At 45.4% G+C, this 14,569-nt stretch overlaps 1 protein-coding gene across 1 annotated transcript; it reads left to right on the top strand.

Moving 5' to 3' along the window:
* Positions 1 to 5,966: 5,966 nt before the first annotated feature.
* Positions 5,967 to 7,603, top strand: LOC113838120 (opioid growth factor receptor-like). The gene is given in 2 exon segments (XM_035453887.1): positions 5,967 to 7,071; positions 7,074 to 7,603. Coding segments are annotated over 2 exon segments (1,404 nt in total). The 3' UTR covers positions 7,373 to 7,603.
* The last annotated feature ends 6,966 nt before the right edge of the window (positions 7,604 to 14,569 follow it).

Raw genomic sequence — 14,569 nt, 5'->3', positions numbered from 1 at the left:
ATGCAAACACAGGGTTTATATAGTTTTTCCGGGGGCGGGGAGAATTGGTCAAATTTGAATCCCTGAACTGATTGGCTATCTCTCTGTTCAGGGATTGGTTAGTTTTCTTCATAGATTTAGGGTCAGATTGGGCTCTAGTTTTAGGGCCAAAGTGTGTTTCTTTTACTGGTCTTTTTGAGCTTTTTGGCTCTAGTTTTAGGGTAAGGGTGTATTTCTTTCACTGGCTCTGATTCGAGGGACAAAGAGTGTTTCTTTGCCACTGGTTTCAGGGTCAGGGTACATTTCTTTGGTTCTGGTTGCTGGGTCAAAGTTTCAGGTATCCAGTTGGGCATTCTGAATCTCAGGAGATCCTCAGCCCTCTTCTAGGCTCTATATGTGCATACACATATGTGGGCGTTCAAACATACAAATATTTGCAAAAAAGAAAGTTATAAAAAAGCCATTCTTGCCAAAAAAAAATGTTAAAACTGCATGAGGAAATAGTCTTACTTTCATTAAACAAACATGTAAATGAGAATACTTAATATCGTAAGTTGTTTTGAAAGAGTCAAAGTTTTTATCACTTTGGTCTGAAACTAATACAGATTAGCCTACATCAGTCTCCCAAATCCTGAGCTTAAGGGCATGACCCAAACACCTCTCATGAGATTTAAAGTCTTCTTGGCCTTTATTGGTCCATTGTGAGAGGTATTCTCAACTCACTATGTAACCCCAAGTCTGAGTGCTCCCATGTATGCAGACCCTCTTGCATCTATTGATAGAGCTGCTCAGAAATTGGATGTAGATATTGAACAACACCTGGGCCCCCGGCAAGAGCTGTGGTGGGAATTGGAGCAAATATCCCAAAGTTCCCTATTTCCTACAGGAACCACTATGCAATTAAGTTTACCAAGTCATCCAGTCCCTACAAGTGAGCCAAATCCCCAAATATTACAAAGTTCCTTGGTTTCTTCAGGAACCCCAATGCAATCAAGTGTCTGAAGGCATCAAATCCCTGCAATTCATCAAAATCTCCAAATGTCTCAAAGTACCATAGTTGCTGAAGCATCCTCAACACAATCAACTCTTCCATGATACCCAGACCCTGAGAGGTACCTAGGTCCCCAAGTGTCCCCAGGACCATCAACGCAAACAAATCCCTGTAAGTTCCTCAGTCCCCTAACGTACCCAGGTCTCCCATCCAGGGAATCCAAGTTCCCTGTTATCTTCATAATCCTCATGGAGTAGTAGTGTCAGGGATTCCCCAGAATCTCTGGAGAGCACAGACACATATGAAGACCAGAAAGTTTTCCCCAATCCTCCAGAGAGCCAGAAAAAATATGCATTTCATATTCCAAGCAACAAAATCTCCTACTGCAAAAAAATATTTTGATAAGTGCATGTGCCCAAGCCGAGATGAATGTATGAAACTGGCACAAATGGTTGGTGTGAGAGAGCGACAGATCCAGGTATGATTCCCGCTCGTCCCTCTCTCCCTGAGCTGTAAATGTCACTCTCCCATCAGGCACCGATGCAACACATAGTGAGATTCTACATTTTGGGTGCAGCTTGGAACACCTTTGGAAGCTGGGCATATATGTATCCAGGACTGAACCTGGCTTCCTTCCTCAACCAAGGCACAAACATGGAGACATCAGCCCCCGGGTTCTCCAGGACCTAAATATCAAATAGTAATATGTGAACCTAAATCTTCCATGGTATTAGGTCACAGCCATCCCAAGTCGTTTTTGCTTCTAGATGCTCACACTTCCTTCTGTGTATATCAGGTTTTGTTAAAGCCAATTTTCCCATGCAGTCTTTGACTTCCAGGTGCTCCTTTGAAGTTTCCTTTGTTTTCCCAGGTCTGGTTCAAGAACCATCGTGCGAAGAACAAGAAGAAGTATCCCCACAATGTGCAACAAGGAGTGCCAGAGACAAGTGGACACTCTACAGCTGATTCTGGTTCCACCAGTTCCCATGGTCATTTAACTGTCCTTGCTTCTACCAATGGGGAATCCATGTCTCCAGGTACATCCAGTGTGGGCTCCATTCCCAATCTTAAGCCCTGCTTAGAAGCTTCTCCCCATGGTGATCAGGCCTAGGAGGTTACCAGGTATAGTCCCAAAGTGAACATGCTTCATTTGAATCCCCAGAATCAGCTTCCCACCCTTATCTGCCCAAAGGAAACGAAGCACCAAGTGACCCAGGACTAACCAGAGATGCAGCCTTACCTGAAGCTTACCTTACCACTTCTCGTGGCACCTAGAGAGCAAGATCCAGAGCATGATAAGGCCTCAAGTCCATCTCTTGAGGAGTGTTAGCAACAAATCCTTGAGGACTTTTTTGATGCAATGGATGACAGGTTCAAATTCAATTACAACATAGGACCACAAGTCCTATCCTTGTATGGGTTTGCATATTTCAGCACCACACTGATCAACAGAGCTAGTTCTAATGCCAAGTTAATATGCCCAGGCAGAGCCTGTATTTCTTTAGTCTTTTGTATGAGAAAGGCTGTCCCAAGTTTCCTGTCACTCCTCACTCCCCAAGCTAGAGTGTAGGGGTTACAGATCACTAGCCACCAGCCCACCCTAAGCAGATGGCATTTTTGACAGTGATTCTGAGACTATGGTACCTGAATTGTCCAAAATTTTCTGTAAACTTGATTGCCTTTGTCCCTTCAATGCTAGGATTCTGTGTGGTGACTGGAATTTGGACAGCAATTAGAAATTCCTTAGGGAGTTTTGTTTTCCAAATTAATTGACACAGGTTTTGTGATATATGTAATAATTATATAAATATATTCTTATATTAACCTAGTGTTTATATATGTGGCCCAGGTGGGTTCTGTGTTCACATCATACTTCTGCCTCCAGAGTTACATTATTCTATATGTGTACTATGAGCCTGTTTGTCTATGAACTACTTTTCTTAATTAATGAGTCCTTTATCCTTTTGATTTAAATAAAGTGGCTTTTTGATAAAATTATAGTGGTTTGGTAGACTTTTTCTTTAATGTAAAGATTTTGCTCATCATTTGGAAATGTCACATAATGCATCCCAAACACATTCACTTTCTAGTCCTCCCAGGTACTCCCATGACAATTGTTACCTTTCACAGGAGAATCAGAAAACAAAACAATGACAAGTCCAATTTGTGTTGCCTATACAATCACGGCAGAATTGTCAAACTTCCAGTGTTCCACCCAATAAGATGACTGAGTCTGTCCCCTCTACAATCATACCAGAAGCCATCCACTCTGAATTGTTCCATTTCAGCAGTCTCTCCACAATTTTTAAGCAGTTACCTTCACTGTCTTCCTCTGTTTACTATTTTTCTTTTGAGGGTAGGTTATGTGGTAATGAGGGAGAGTGGTTGTCCCAGAAGTTTTCTATGCCTTCCTTTCCCAACACTGAGTCTGCAGTCATCAATACTACAACCAAAGAAACTTCCTTGACCTTCATGTTTGGCATCAGCACTAACCATAGAGTTCTTCATGGCTTTGGGCTATAGGATGGACCAAAGACATAAGCATGAATTTCAGTGCCCACACCGACAATGAAAATACACATGGACTTTGGTGATAACGTGGACCATGGACATCGAGGTGCAACTTAGCCACAGTTAGCTCATTCACCACATCAGGGACCTCTGTGTCAGCACAAACAACAGACAACCACATAGCCTCTGGAGGAAGCACAAGTCACGGATATCAACATGGTCTCTGGCAGCTACAGGGCCCAGAGATATCAACAGGTCAAAATATGTCAGCACCAATCATTTTCCTGAAAAACTGTCCTATTGATTTCCAAAGTGGCTGTATATTTTCACACTCCCACTGGTAGTGGAGCATTGGTCCCCTACTCTACATCCTCACTAGCATTCTCTGGCACTGGTGTTATTTTGGGTTTTTTTTTTTGATACAGGATTTCCTCTGTGCATTTTGAGGCTGTCCTGGAACTAGCTCTTATAAACCTGGCTGGTCTCGAACTCACAGAGATCCACCTGCCTCCACCTCCTGAGTGCTGGGATTAAAGGCGTGTGCCACCAACGCCTGGCTGGCACTGGTGTTATTGATCTAAGGCATTCTGACAACTGTAAAATGGAATATTAGTGTCCTTTTAGATTGCATTTCCCTGATTGCTAAGGATGCTCAGCACCATTTTACATGTTTCTCAGTCATTTTAGTTCCTCTGTGGAGAATTCTCTCTTTAGATCTGCACACCACTTTTTACATTAACTTTAATTTAAATTAAAACAATCATATCTTACATACCAATCCCAGTTGACTCTCCCTCCTGTTCTAGGGTGAGGCCTCCCATGGAGGATCAACAATGACAGTCACATAATTTGGGATAGAAACTAGGCCCTCTTCCGTGTATCTAGGGTAAGAAAGTATCCCTCCATAAGAAATGGACTCTAAAAGCCCATTCATGAAATAGGGAATAGGGAAAATACTAGTTCTACTACTGGTGGACCTTTAGATTGCCAAAGCCCCCCAAATTCGACCCAAGATCAGTGGGCTTGGTTCATATTTATGCAGATTCAACAGCTATCAGTCTGGAGTCCAAAAGCTCCCACTTGCTCAGGTCAGCTGCTGCTGTGTGTTTCCCCAACATGGTGGTCTGATTCCTTGCACACCCACCATTCCTCTCTGGCTGCACCTGCATTCCAGGATTTCAATTCGTTGCTTAGACTTCTTAGAATCTCTACTTCTGCTTCCAACAGCTACAGGCTGGAGTCTCTATGATGGCATTTAAGGTAGTCATCAATGTCATCATAGGGGAAGGGCATTTAAGGTATTCTTTCCACTATTGCTTAGACTCTTATTTGGGAAACATCCTTGTGGATTCCTGGAAATTTCCCTACTGCCAAGTTTCTCATTAAGCCCATAATGGTTCCCTCTATTAAGGTATCTCTTCCTTTCCTCTTCTTTTCTATCCTTGGTAGGGGAAGCTGTAGCCACGCCTTCTTAGGGGCTGGCTACAGGTGTGCCTGACCACGCTTGTGAGGGCGTGGTCAGAGTGACTGCGTTTGCTCTTTCGGTTGCTCTTTGCTTCTGGCGGGACTGGCTGCTGACCCACCGGCTGGCTAGGTCACTCTGTAAGTAAGGCTTTTCCCTATTAAATACCCTTATATTTCTACCTGACTCCGTATTGGTAATTTCCCACTATAATCCTTCCCTAACTCAACCTTCCTGATCCCTCATCTTCTCCCTACTCCCTTTCTGTCCTGCCAGTTAAATCTTATTTACTTTTATTGTTTGTTTTATGAGACAGGGTTTCTCAGTGTAGTCTTGGCTAGTCTGTAACACTCATTATTTCATAAGTGGCCTGCAACACTGATTACCAATGTGGCTTAAAAAGATTTCAATAGAGAAACAATTGGGCCAACTTCAAAACAGAGTTACTCTCCTGTCCCAGGATTATAACAAGAGCAGACAAAAAACTAGGACTAGGGTCTTCCAAATAGTCAAAGAAGGGGGATAAAATGGCCAGAAAGAATGCAACATAATTATCCTTTTAAGACACAATGTCCACAAGAGGTACTCATTTCTGAAAGGGATGAAAAATATACACTCAAGGGATCTGGGTCTCTTATGTCAGCATGTGTGAGATGGGGATCAGAAATTCATGGTTATCCTTAGTCATTCAATGAGTTTGAGACCAGCCGGTGATACAGAAACCTGGCGTCAGTCTGTGCTCTTCCTCCAGACAGAATCCTTAGAATCAAGGGCTCTGAAGATTAGGAGATGGCAGAGTCAAAGCCTTTTTCACTAAGCCTGAGAAACTGAGTTTAATTAATTTCCATGGTCCACACATTTGTTTTCTTACTTCCACAAATGTCCTTTGTCAGGTTACTGTCCGAATGCATACACAGTGTAGACATGTTAATAACAGGCTTTCAACATGTTTTCCATTTTTACAGACAAGTACTCCTCTCTTTCACTTTCCTTTCCATGGAAAGCCGGTCCTGCCTCTTGAGAATGGATGACCCGGACTGGGATTCCACCTGGGAGGACGAGAGCAAGGAAGGCTGTGAAGACGGCCAGGCAGATGATAAAGGCCATGAGGACAAGGGCAGCAAGCACAGCAACGCAAAGGAGCCACGGCCAGGCGTGTTCCAGTCCACGATGACCCGGTCCCGAAACTGGCGAGCTATGCAGGACATGCGAAGGTATCCGCACCACTACCCGGATTTGGCAGATCCAGACTGCAACGGCGACATGACTAACCTGCGCTTCTACAAAAATGAGATCTGCTTCCAGCCAAATGGTCTCTACATTGAGGAAATTCTTCACAACTGGAAAGACAACTATGTCGTCCTTGAAGAGAATCACTCCTATATCCAGTGGCTGTTTCCTCTGAGGGAACCAGGAGTGAACCCGCATGCCAAGCCCCTCACACTCAAGGAGGTGGAGGCATTTAAAAGCTCCCAGGAGGTCAAAGAGCGTCTGGTCCGGGCCTATGAACTCATGCTGGGCTTCTATGGGATCCAACTTGAGGACCGGGACACCGGTGCCGTCTGCCGTGCACAGAACTTCCAGCCACGCATCCAGAACCTCAACAGTCACAGGCACAACAACCTGCGCATTACACGCATCCTCAAGTCCCTGGGAGAGCTGGGCTTAGAGCACTACCAGGCACCGCTGGTCCGCTTCTTCCTGGAGGAGACACTGGTACAGCACCAACTGCCCAGCGTGCGTCAGAGTGTCCTGGACTACTTCATGTTCGCCGTGTGTTGCAGACACCAGCGCCGGGAGCTTGTGTACTTTGCATGGGAGCACTTCAGACCTCGCTGCCAGTTTGTCTGGGGGCCCCGTGACAAGCTGCAGAGGTTCAGACCTCATGGTATACCACGGCCACTGATGGTTCTAGGACAGGCAGATAAGGATGAGGGCTCCGGGAAACCCTTCCAAGACGCTGGCACCCAGGGTCAGACCTATGGATCAGGAAGGGACCTGAGTGGGAGCAGTGGAAAAGCTGAGGATCCCTCATTGCTGAGCACAAAGCCCCAGGAAACGGGAGCCCTGGATGAGGCCCAGGGGGATGAGACTGAGTCACTGAGCTCCAAAGAGAGCAAGAAGAGGAAGCAGAGGAGAAGAGGCAGGAGCAGGTACCAGGGGCGTCAGATGTAGAAAAATCTGCCCTCAACCTTGAGGTGTGTGCCCTCAGCTCTGTCAGCCCAAAACCCAGGGAGGCTGACCAGGCCTGCCCAGTTACCCATGGGGCCAGAGTGGCTGATGGGGTAAGAAGACAGAGGAAGATAGAGAAGAGGGCTGAGGGAGATTGAGTAGCCAGTAACTATCACACTGACCTGCAGGCCTATGCCCCACTTCCTACGACTTCAGAGAGCCCTTTGTTGCCAAGACTAGCATGGAATTTTCTGTGAACAGCTTGCTTTTGTCACCTGAGTGTGGTGATTCTAGCATGTAACAGTTGAACAACAATTAGAAAGAAATTCCACATAAGGATTAAAGGTGTGTGCTATTGCTCCCTGGCTCAGGGATTTCTTTTTCCAACAAAATTGGCTCAATTTTTGAAATATACAAAATAGGTATATAGTGTTTTTCTAACTTGTCCCTGTCTGTGACCCAAGTTCTGGCAATATGTTTCCTGCTTCCTGGGCTCTGAGATTTTAGATTTGTTACTGTGAATTTTCACACCTAACTTTTTACCACTCACCATTTTTTATTAAATAAAATGGTCTTTGAGTAATTTTAAAGTGTATCTTACTACTATGCATTGCAAATCAATGCTTTAAGATACTAGGAGTACTCTGGGTGGTGGTGGCAAAGAATCAGGATAGAATTTCACCTTATACACACTTTTCAAACCAGAAGGCGAATACATATCCAATTTGGACAAATGAAGCAGCTGAAGACCTTGGTGAAGGCAAACTCAATGTTTATAGGTCTCAATACTCAGTGTGTGTGAGAGGCAGGTGGATCAGAATTTCATAGTAACCAGAAGTCATACAATGAGTTTGAGAACTGTCTGAGCTACAGAAACCCCATGTCAAATTCTACCCTCTGAGATACTACAAAATGGTGGGGGCAATTTTGTGAGAATACAAAAATAATTGGAAGATGTTGGTTCTGGGTGATGACATAGCTACAACGGATTACCCTCCAAACATGGGAACCTAACCTGGGTTTTCCGGCCAGCCAGGATAGAAGGGAAATGGAAACACGCACATGTTGCCCTCCTATTTCCCCATGTGGGTGGTAGAATAAGTGTGTCCAGAATACATACACAAAATCTGGAAGGGACCTGAGTGGGAGCAGTGGAAAAGCTGAGGATCCCTCATTGCTGAGCACAAAGCCCCAGGAATCGGGAGCCCTGGATGAGGCCCAGGGGGATGAGACTGAGTCACTGAGCTCCAAAGAGAGCAAGAAGAGGAAGCGGGAAGAGAAGAGGCAGGAGCAGGTCCCAGGGGCGTCAGATGTAGAAAAAACTGCCCACAACCTTGAGGGGTGTGCCCTCTGCTCTGTCAGCGAAAAACCCAGGGAGGCTAACCAGGCCTGCCCTGTTACCCATGGGACCAGTGTGGCTGATGAGACAAGGAAACAGAGGAAGATGGAGAAGAGGGCTGAGGGTGATTGAGTAGCCAGTAACTATCACACTGACCTGCAGGCCCATGCCCCACTTCCAACGACTTCAGAGAGCCCTGAAGCCCAAAACGATGAGAATGGGCCATAAGACCCAGAAAGCAAGGTGGGGCCAGAGCAAGGTGCCCCTGGGAGCCTGGTGGACCCTGACCCTGACACTACAGGAATCCCAGGGATGACTCAGAGATGTCAAGGATGGGGTCCTCTGCCGAACCCTCAAAGACTTAGAGGTGCATCTAAGTCTCAGGGGAGGGACCTCCTTTTTTAGTCTGTTGCCAAGTGAGTCCTTTCTGAATAAATTATTTACACTTTGAAAAAAATACAGACAAGTGTTGTGCCATTGAGCACGAGCACCGACAACTCTTCCAGAGGTCTTGAGTTCAATTCCCAGCAACCACATGGTGGCTCACAACCATCCATTATGAGATCTGGTGCCTTCAGATATGCAGATATAATATACATGGAAGCAGAATGTTGTATATATAATATATAAATCTTTAAAAAAATACTTAACAAATCAATAAAAATATTTTAAAAATTAGAAATGATCTTATTTTACATATCAATTCCAGATCACTCCCCCCCCTATCCTCCCAGGCCCCCTGTGGAGCCCCCTCATCACATTCCCCATTTACTGCCCTCAGCGGGTGAGGACTTCGATGAGGGATCATCAAAATCTATCAAGTCATTTGGGGCAGGACCTTAGTGGTCCCCTGTGTACCAGGCTAAGAGAGTATCCCGCCATGGGAAATGGGCTCCCAAAGCCATTCATGCAATAGGGATACATCCTGGTTTCACTGCCAAAGGCCCCATAGACTGCCCAGTGCTCCTAGCTGACACCAATGTTCAGGGGGCCTGGTTTGGTCCTATGTTGTTTCCCCAGACTGGGGTGCATGGGTTCCTACTTTCTCAGGTCAGCAGTTTCTGCAGGTTTTCCCAGCATGATCTAGACCCTTTAGTTGGTCATTCCTCCCTCTCTGAAAATGGATTCCAGGACTTGGGCTCTGTGCTTACCTGTGGATCTCTGCTTTTCCTTCCATCAGCTACTGGATGAAGGTTCTAGCATGGAATTCAGGGCAGTCATCATTCCCATGATAGGGAAAGGGCATTAAAGTTATTCTCTCCCCTATTGATTAGGGTCCTAGTTGGGGTCATTCTTGTGGATCTCTGTACAATTCCCTAGTGCCAGTGGGAGACAAATTTCAAATGGCTGAATACAGTGGGAGCACTGACACCTGATGGTCTCTCACACATACGATCTGAGTTGGCCGAACTTGCAAGAGGAACACAATCTTTGGGAAGTCCACACCCATCATGAGATGACTGGTGGCCGAGCTTCCCAGCTTGTTCTCTACTCTTCTGCATCTACTGCCCTTCCATAGCTTAACTCTTTCAGAAGCTTTTCTTCTCACACCTGTGATCCACAATGGAGAAGTCGGGTTCATCATGTTAAGAGTTAATTCAGGGACTCAGTTGAGGAGTACTGCAGATTCTTGAATGGCCCTGGCCCTCCGAATCGGGACTGAGGGATATGCCAATAGGTACAGACCCTGTTGGGGAGGCTTGTCTCCTCAGATCCACAGGCAGGATTCACATGGACTTCTCAGGCCTTTGTCTGATTCTCTTTATCATGTCTGGTCTTGAACCAGTTGTAAAGTAGCAAACAAAAGAGATCAGGAGAGGCAGGGTGCCAACAAAAGGCCCCAAATAAGATGCTGGAAGAAATGCCTGGTCTATGCTCTTTATACTTCATCTATCACAGATTTCAAAGATGAAGGGACATGTATAGAATGAAGGCAGGATGAACTGGACTTGAAGCCAAGAGAATATGGAAGGTTCTAATACAAGGATGACATTTTAATGGAAGCCATTAGGTAGAGGCTTTTAAGATCCTTTGGAGCAAAATTATCGCTCTGAGGGGGCACCACCATTCTGTATTTGGGGACTGAGAGTTAGACCAACCTAAGATAACACTTTATCTCTATTCCATGAGATTTATTGGGCTTTGCTCGCCTCTAGTACTTCGGCTGCAATGTGTGCGCATCTCAGGGAAATATGTATATGCCTGCTGGGTCAGGGGCTATCTGATAAGAGTGAAGGAAGACACTAGACAGGCCATAACTTGATAGGGTGCTCCTCCAGGCCAAACCTTTGAACCAGAGTCATGCATTCCTTCTTCAGGTACATGCACTTATCGGAATGTTCTTTGAGTGTCAGGTTTTTATCCTCAGTGAATGTCTGCATTTCTGCTGAGCTACTTGTAGAACCTTGGGTCACTGTGTTCAGTGGAGAGCTAGAGGATCTCTTACTTTGAAGTGTATCGGGTCCTCCAGTCCTTTTTCCACCAGGTGGAATTGGCAAGCCATGGGCAACATGAAATTCTGGGATCATATGGGAATTTGGTTCCATTGTGAGATCTTTGGAGACTAAAGACACTGGGAATAAAGACAGAAATAGATCAAAGAAGCCCTAAAGAACCTAGCTCATCCACACATAGCTCCCTATTGCCTGTTTCAGGCTTGGTAGATAATGTGCTGCTCAGGTTTCATCTATAGTGGTGAACACTGTAGAAAAGCATATTAGATGGGACAGTACCCTTGGGACTCATCAGCACTGTCCTTCTGGTTGCCCCACCTTTTGCCTGAAATGGGTCAATTAAACTAAAGCCAGGAGAATATCAAAGGTTCTAATACACTCTGGCAATTTCTGCAAAATTGTTACATATTGTATACACAAAGAGTTAACCATGAAAGGAAACAAAAACGACACAAATATGGTCACTGAAAAATGTTAGTACTCTTGTGTCCAAATTCTTAGCCACAAGTTATAAAAACCAACATGTGGGAAGTAAAGCAAGCTGTTCCCAGAGCATTAAAGGTCGTTCTGGGCTACAGAGAATCAGAACTTTGTCTCAGCCAAGAAAACCAAATGCATTTGGTAGCAACTGCCTCTGATCCCTAAAGTGTTTGTTGTGACACTACTGCTCTCAACTATCAGTATCAGCAGTTGGTAAAAGAAGTCAAGTAATGAGAATTGCTTAAAGAATTCAAGCTGAGACACGTTTCCTAGAGCGGCATCTAATTCAGAGTTGTTCAATAAAGAGCTGGTCCTGGACGGCAGAAGAGGCTCCATCATTATCTTTGGCTGGAATGGTGAGAGCTGATTGAGTCTCCATCCTCTTCCAGCAGGCTCTGTGTCGGGCTCTGGAGCTGTGATGAATGCACCTGTCTTTCTTGAGTCTGAATCTTGATCTGGACCTGGGTATGCAGGTGATCCACAAGATGCTGTCTGACTTGGGATTCCAATTCTTCCTGTAGGGGATTGGCCCGCCTGTCCACACTTCAGGGCTTCATATAAAAGACCTTCATTGTCTCCTCAATGAAGAAGACAGAATCAGGTTCTGCAGGACTAGGACTGAGCAAAGGGAGATTGGACACTGCCTTGGATCTCCTCATGGAGAGAATGGATTGTGAGTCTGGAGATTCAGTGGCTGCCTGGTGGATGTGAACTGACACATAACTGTGTCTGGTATGTGGAATCCCCACAAGCATAGGCCATGAGAGAGCCAGCGCCTTTGCAGCTGGAAGATTTAGCATTCATATCCTTGCTTCCCTTCCATGAGAGCTCTCGAGACTTCTTCCCCTGCTGCTTCTGTTCTATGGATCTCTTCCTCTTATTTGTTTCACAAGCCTGATCAATTTGGGAGAAAATGGATGCCTGGTCTACTGTATTGTTCAAGCCGTCGAGTTGTTGTGAAGGATCCCAAGTTATGGTCGCTGACACATGGAAAAAAAGGATTCCAAGTGGGAGACAAATTTCAAATGGCTGAATATAGTGGGAGCACTGACACCTGATGGTCTCTCACACATAGGATCTGAGTTGGCCGACCTTGCAAGAGGGACACAATCTTTGGGAAGTCCACACCCATCATGTGATGACTGGTGGCCGAGCTTCCCAGCTTGTTCTCTACTCGTTTGCATCGGCTGCCCATACCTAGCTGCAGGTGAATCTACAATGGATGAAGGGTACTAGAGATTTGGCTGGGACTGGATTTTATCTCTGCAGCTGAGTCTGTTTTGTCTTGAAACCTACTGCTTTGACTAGGAGTGTCTTTTCTACATGGAAATGATCCAGAAGTTACTGTACCTGGGGCTTATCAAACAATTGCCATACCCAAAAGTTTCACAGGAGCCTTATCAAAATGGGAGTAGTGCTGTGAGGTATTGGTGGTCATGGCTTCAGGCCTTGCAGCTGTTAGCTGTTTTCCTGACCACACTGGAATCCGAGTGGTGGGAGCATTGATAGGAAATTGACTCTTGTTCTGATGCACTGAGAGCTGGTTTCTCCTGAACACTATGGCATTTCTAGATGTTCCTGGTATGATCCCAAGTATCTGGACCTCTGCTTCCTTATCTGCACCTGAATGGACACAGAAGAATTGAAGTCAGGAAATTGGAAGCACACGGCACACAATTGTTTATGAACCACAAGTAAAGCTTCCCTGCTGGGGTAGATGTGGGGAATGGAGCCCACAGTAGAAGTTTTGAAGATAGACAAGGATAGATAAGTTACCACGGGAATTATTTGGAGAAACAGCTTTAGCATGTCCAGTTGACCCTGGACCCTGTTTAGGTATGGGACTGAGTTATACTCGGGGATTATGCATGGCGGCTGACTTGCAGGAAGGTCAGTTACAAATATGTTATGAAAAGACCTCAGAAATCTACGGGACCTCCTCTTGTAGTTCAGTACTTATCCCTAGCATATGTGTGGATTTGGGGAGCCTATTCCACATAGAGGGATACTTCTTGAGCAAAGACGCATGGGGGTGGGCCTAGGCCCTATCACAAAGGATATGATAGACTCTGATGACCCCATATGAAGGCCACATCCTTCCTGGGGAGCAGAAAGGATATGTGATAGGTAGGGTTGTAGTTGGGGGTAGTGGTAAGAGAGGAGGTGATGGAGAGGTCCTTACTGTCTGGGCAGGTCCACTCTAGGAGTTGAAGGCCCAGAGAGATCCTGGGGTGATGGGGACCTTAGCCAGGAGTAGGGCTCATGACAGGTCAGGGGGGACGAGGGGGAAGGAAGAGTCCATTCTATGATTTTTAGGGCTTTTTCTTGTTACTCACAGGTGGTCTGTGGTTCGTAGACACCAATAGTTTTCAGAAATGTATCCTGGAGACTACAGGGGAGGTTTTGATCTCCCCTGCAGTTTCTTTTATGGCCAAACTGTTACTAGGAACCAAGTATCTAGGAGGCTGAGACAGGGTCTGGAGTTTCTTTGTGTTCAGGTTTGTCCCTAGGCTCAAGGAGGCCAGGGGATCTGGAGTTTCTTTATGTCATGTCCTGAGACAGAGGCTTACATGTCTTTTCTGTAGCCTGCCATGGCTGTTAAAGCAGGCGGCTGAGTGAGGGTCTGGCCCCTCCAGTCACATCCTGGTGCTGGTTCATGAATTCAGATGCTCAGTCAAACTTTAGAGTTTTCGCACCTTCCAATTTAAGTGTGTCATGCCTGAAGATTTATTGTATCTTTTAGATAGTGGGGCTGTATCAAACTCCTAACACTCTTCCTCCTCCTCCCAGAATATAGAGGTTATAGGCACATACCACCAGGGCACTCACATAAACTACAGTTTTTGACATTGGGACTAAATCTTTGTTGCCAAGACTAGCAGGGAATTTTCTGTGAGCAGCTTGCTTTTGTCACATGAGTGTGGTGATTCTAGCTTGTAACACAGTTAGAACAACAATTAGAAAGAAATTCCACATAAGGATTAAAGGTGTGTGCTATTGCTCCCTGGCTCAGGGATTTCTTATTCCACCTAAATTGGGTCAATTTTTGAAATATACAAAATAGGTATATAGTGTTTTTCTAACGTATCCCTGTCTGTGACCCAAGTTCTGGCAATATGTTTCCTGCTTCCTGGGCTCTGAGATTTCAGATTTGTTAAATGCCTGTGTTACTGTGAAGTCTT

The sequence above is a fragment of the Cricetulus griseus genome, unplaced genomic scaffold (assembly GCF_003668045.3).
Source record: "Cricetulus griseus strain 17A/GY unplaced genomic scaffold, alternate assembly CriGri-PICRH-1.0 unplaced_scaffold_555, whole genome shotgun sequence".
Lineage (NCBI taxonomy): Eukaryota > Metazoa > Chordata > Mammalia > Rodentia > Cricetidae > Cricetulus > Cricetulus griseus.
Note: the sequence above shows the minus strand (reverse complement) of the source record. Positions and strands in the feature narration are given on the sequence as shown.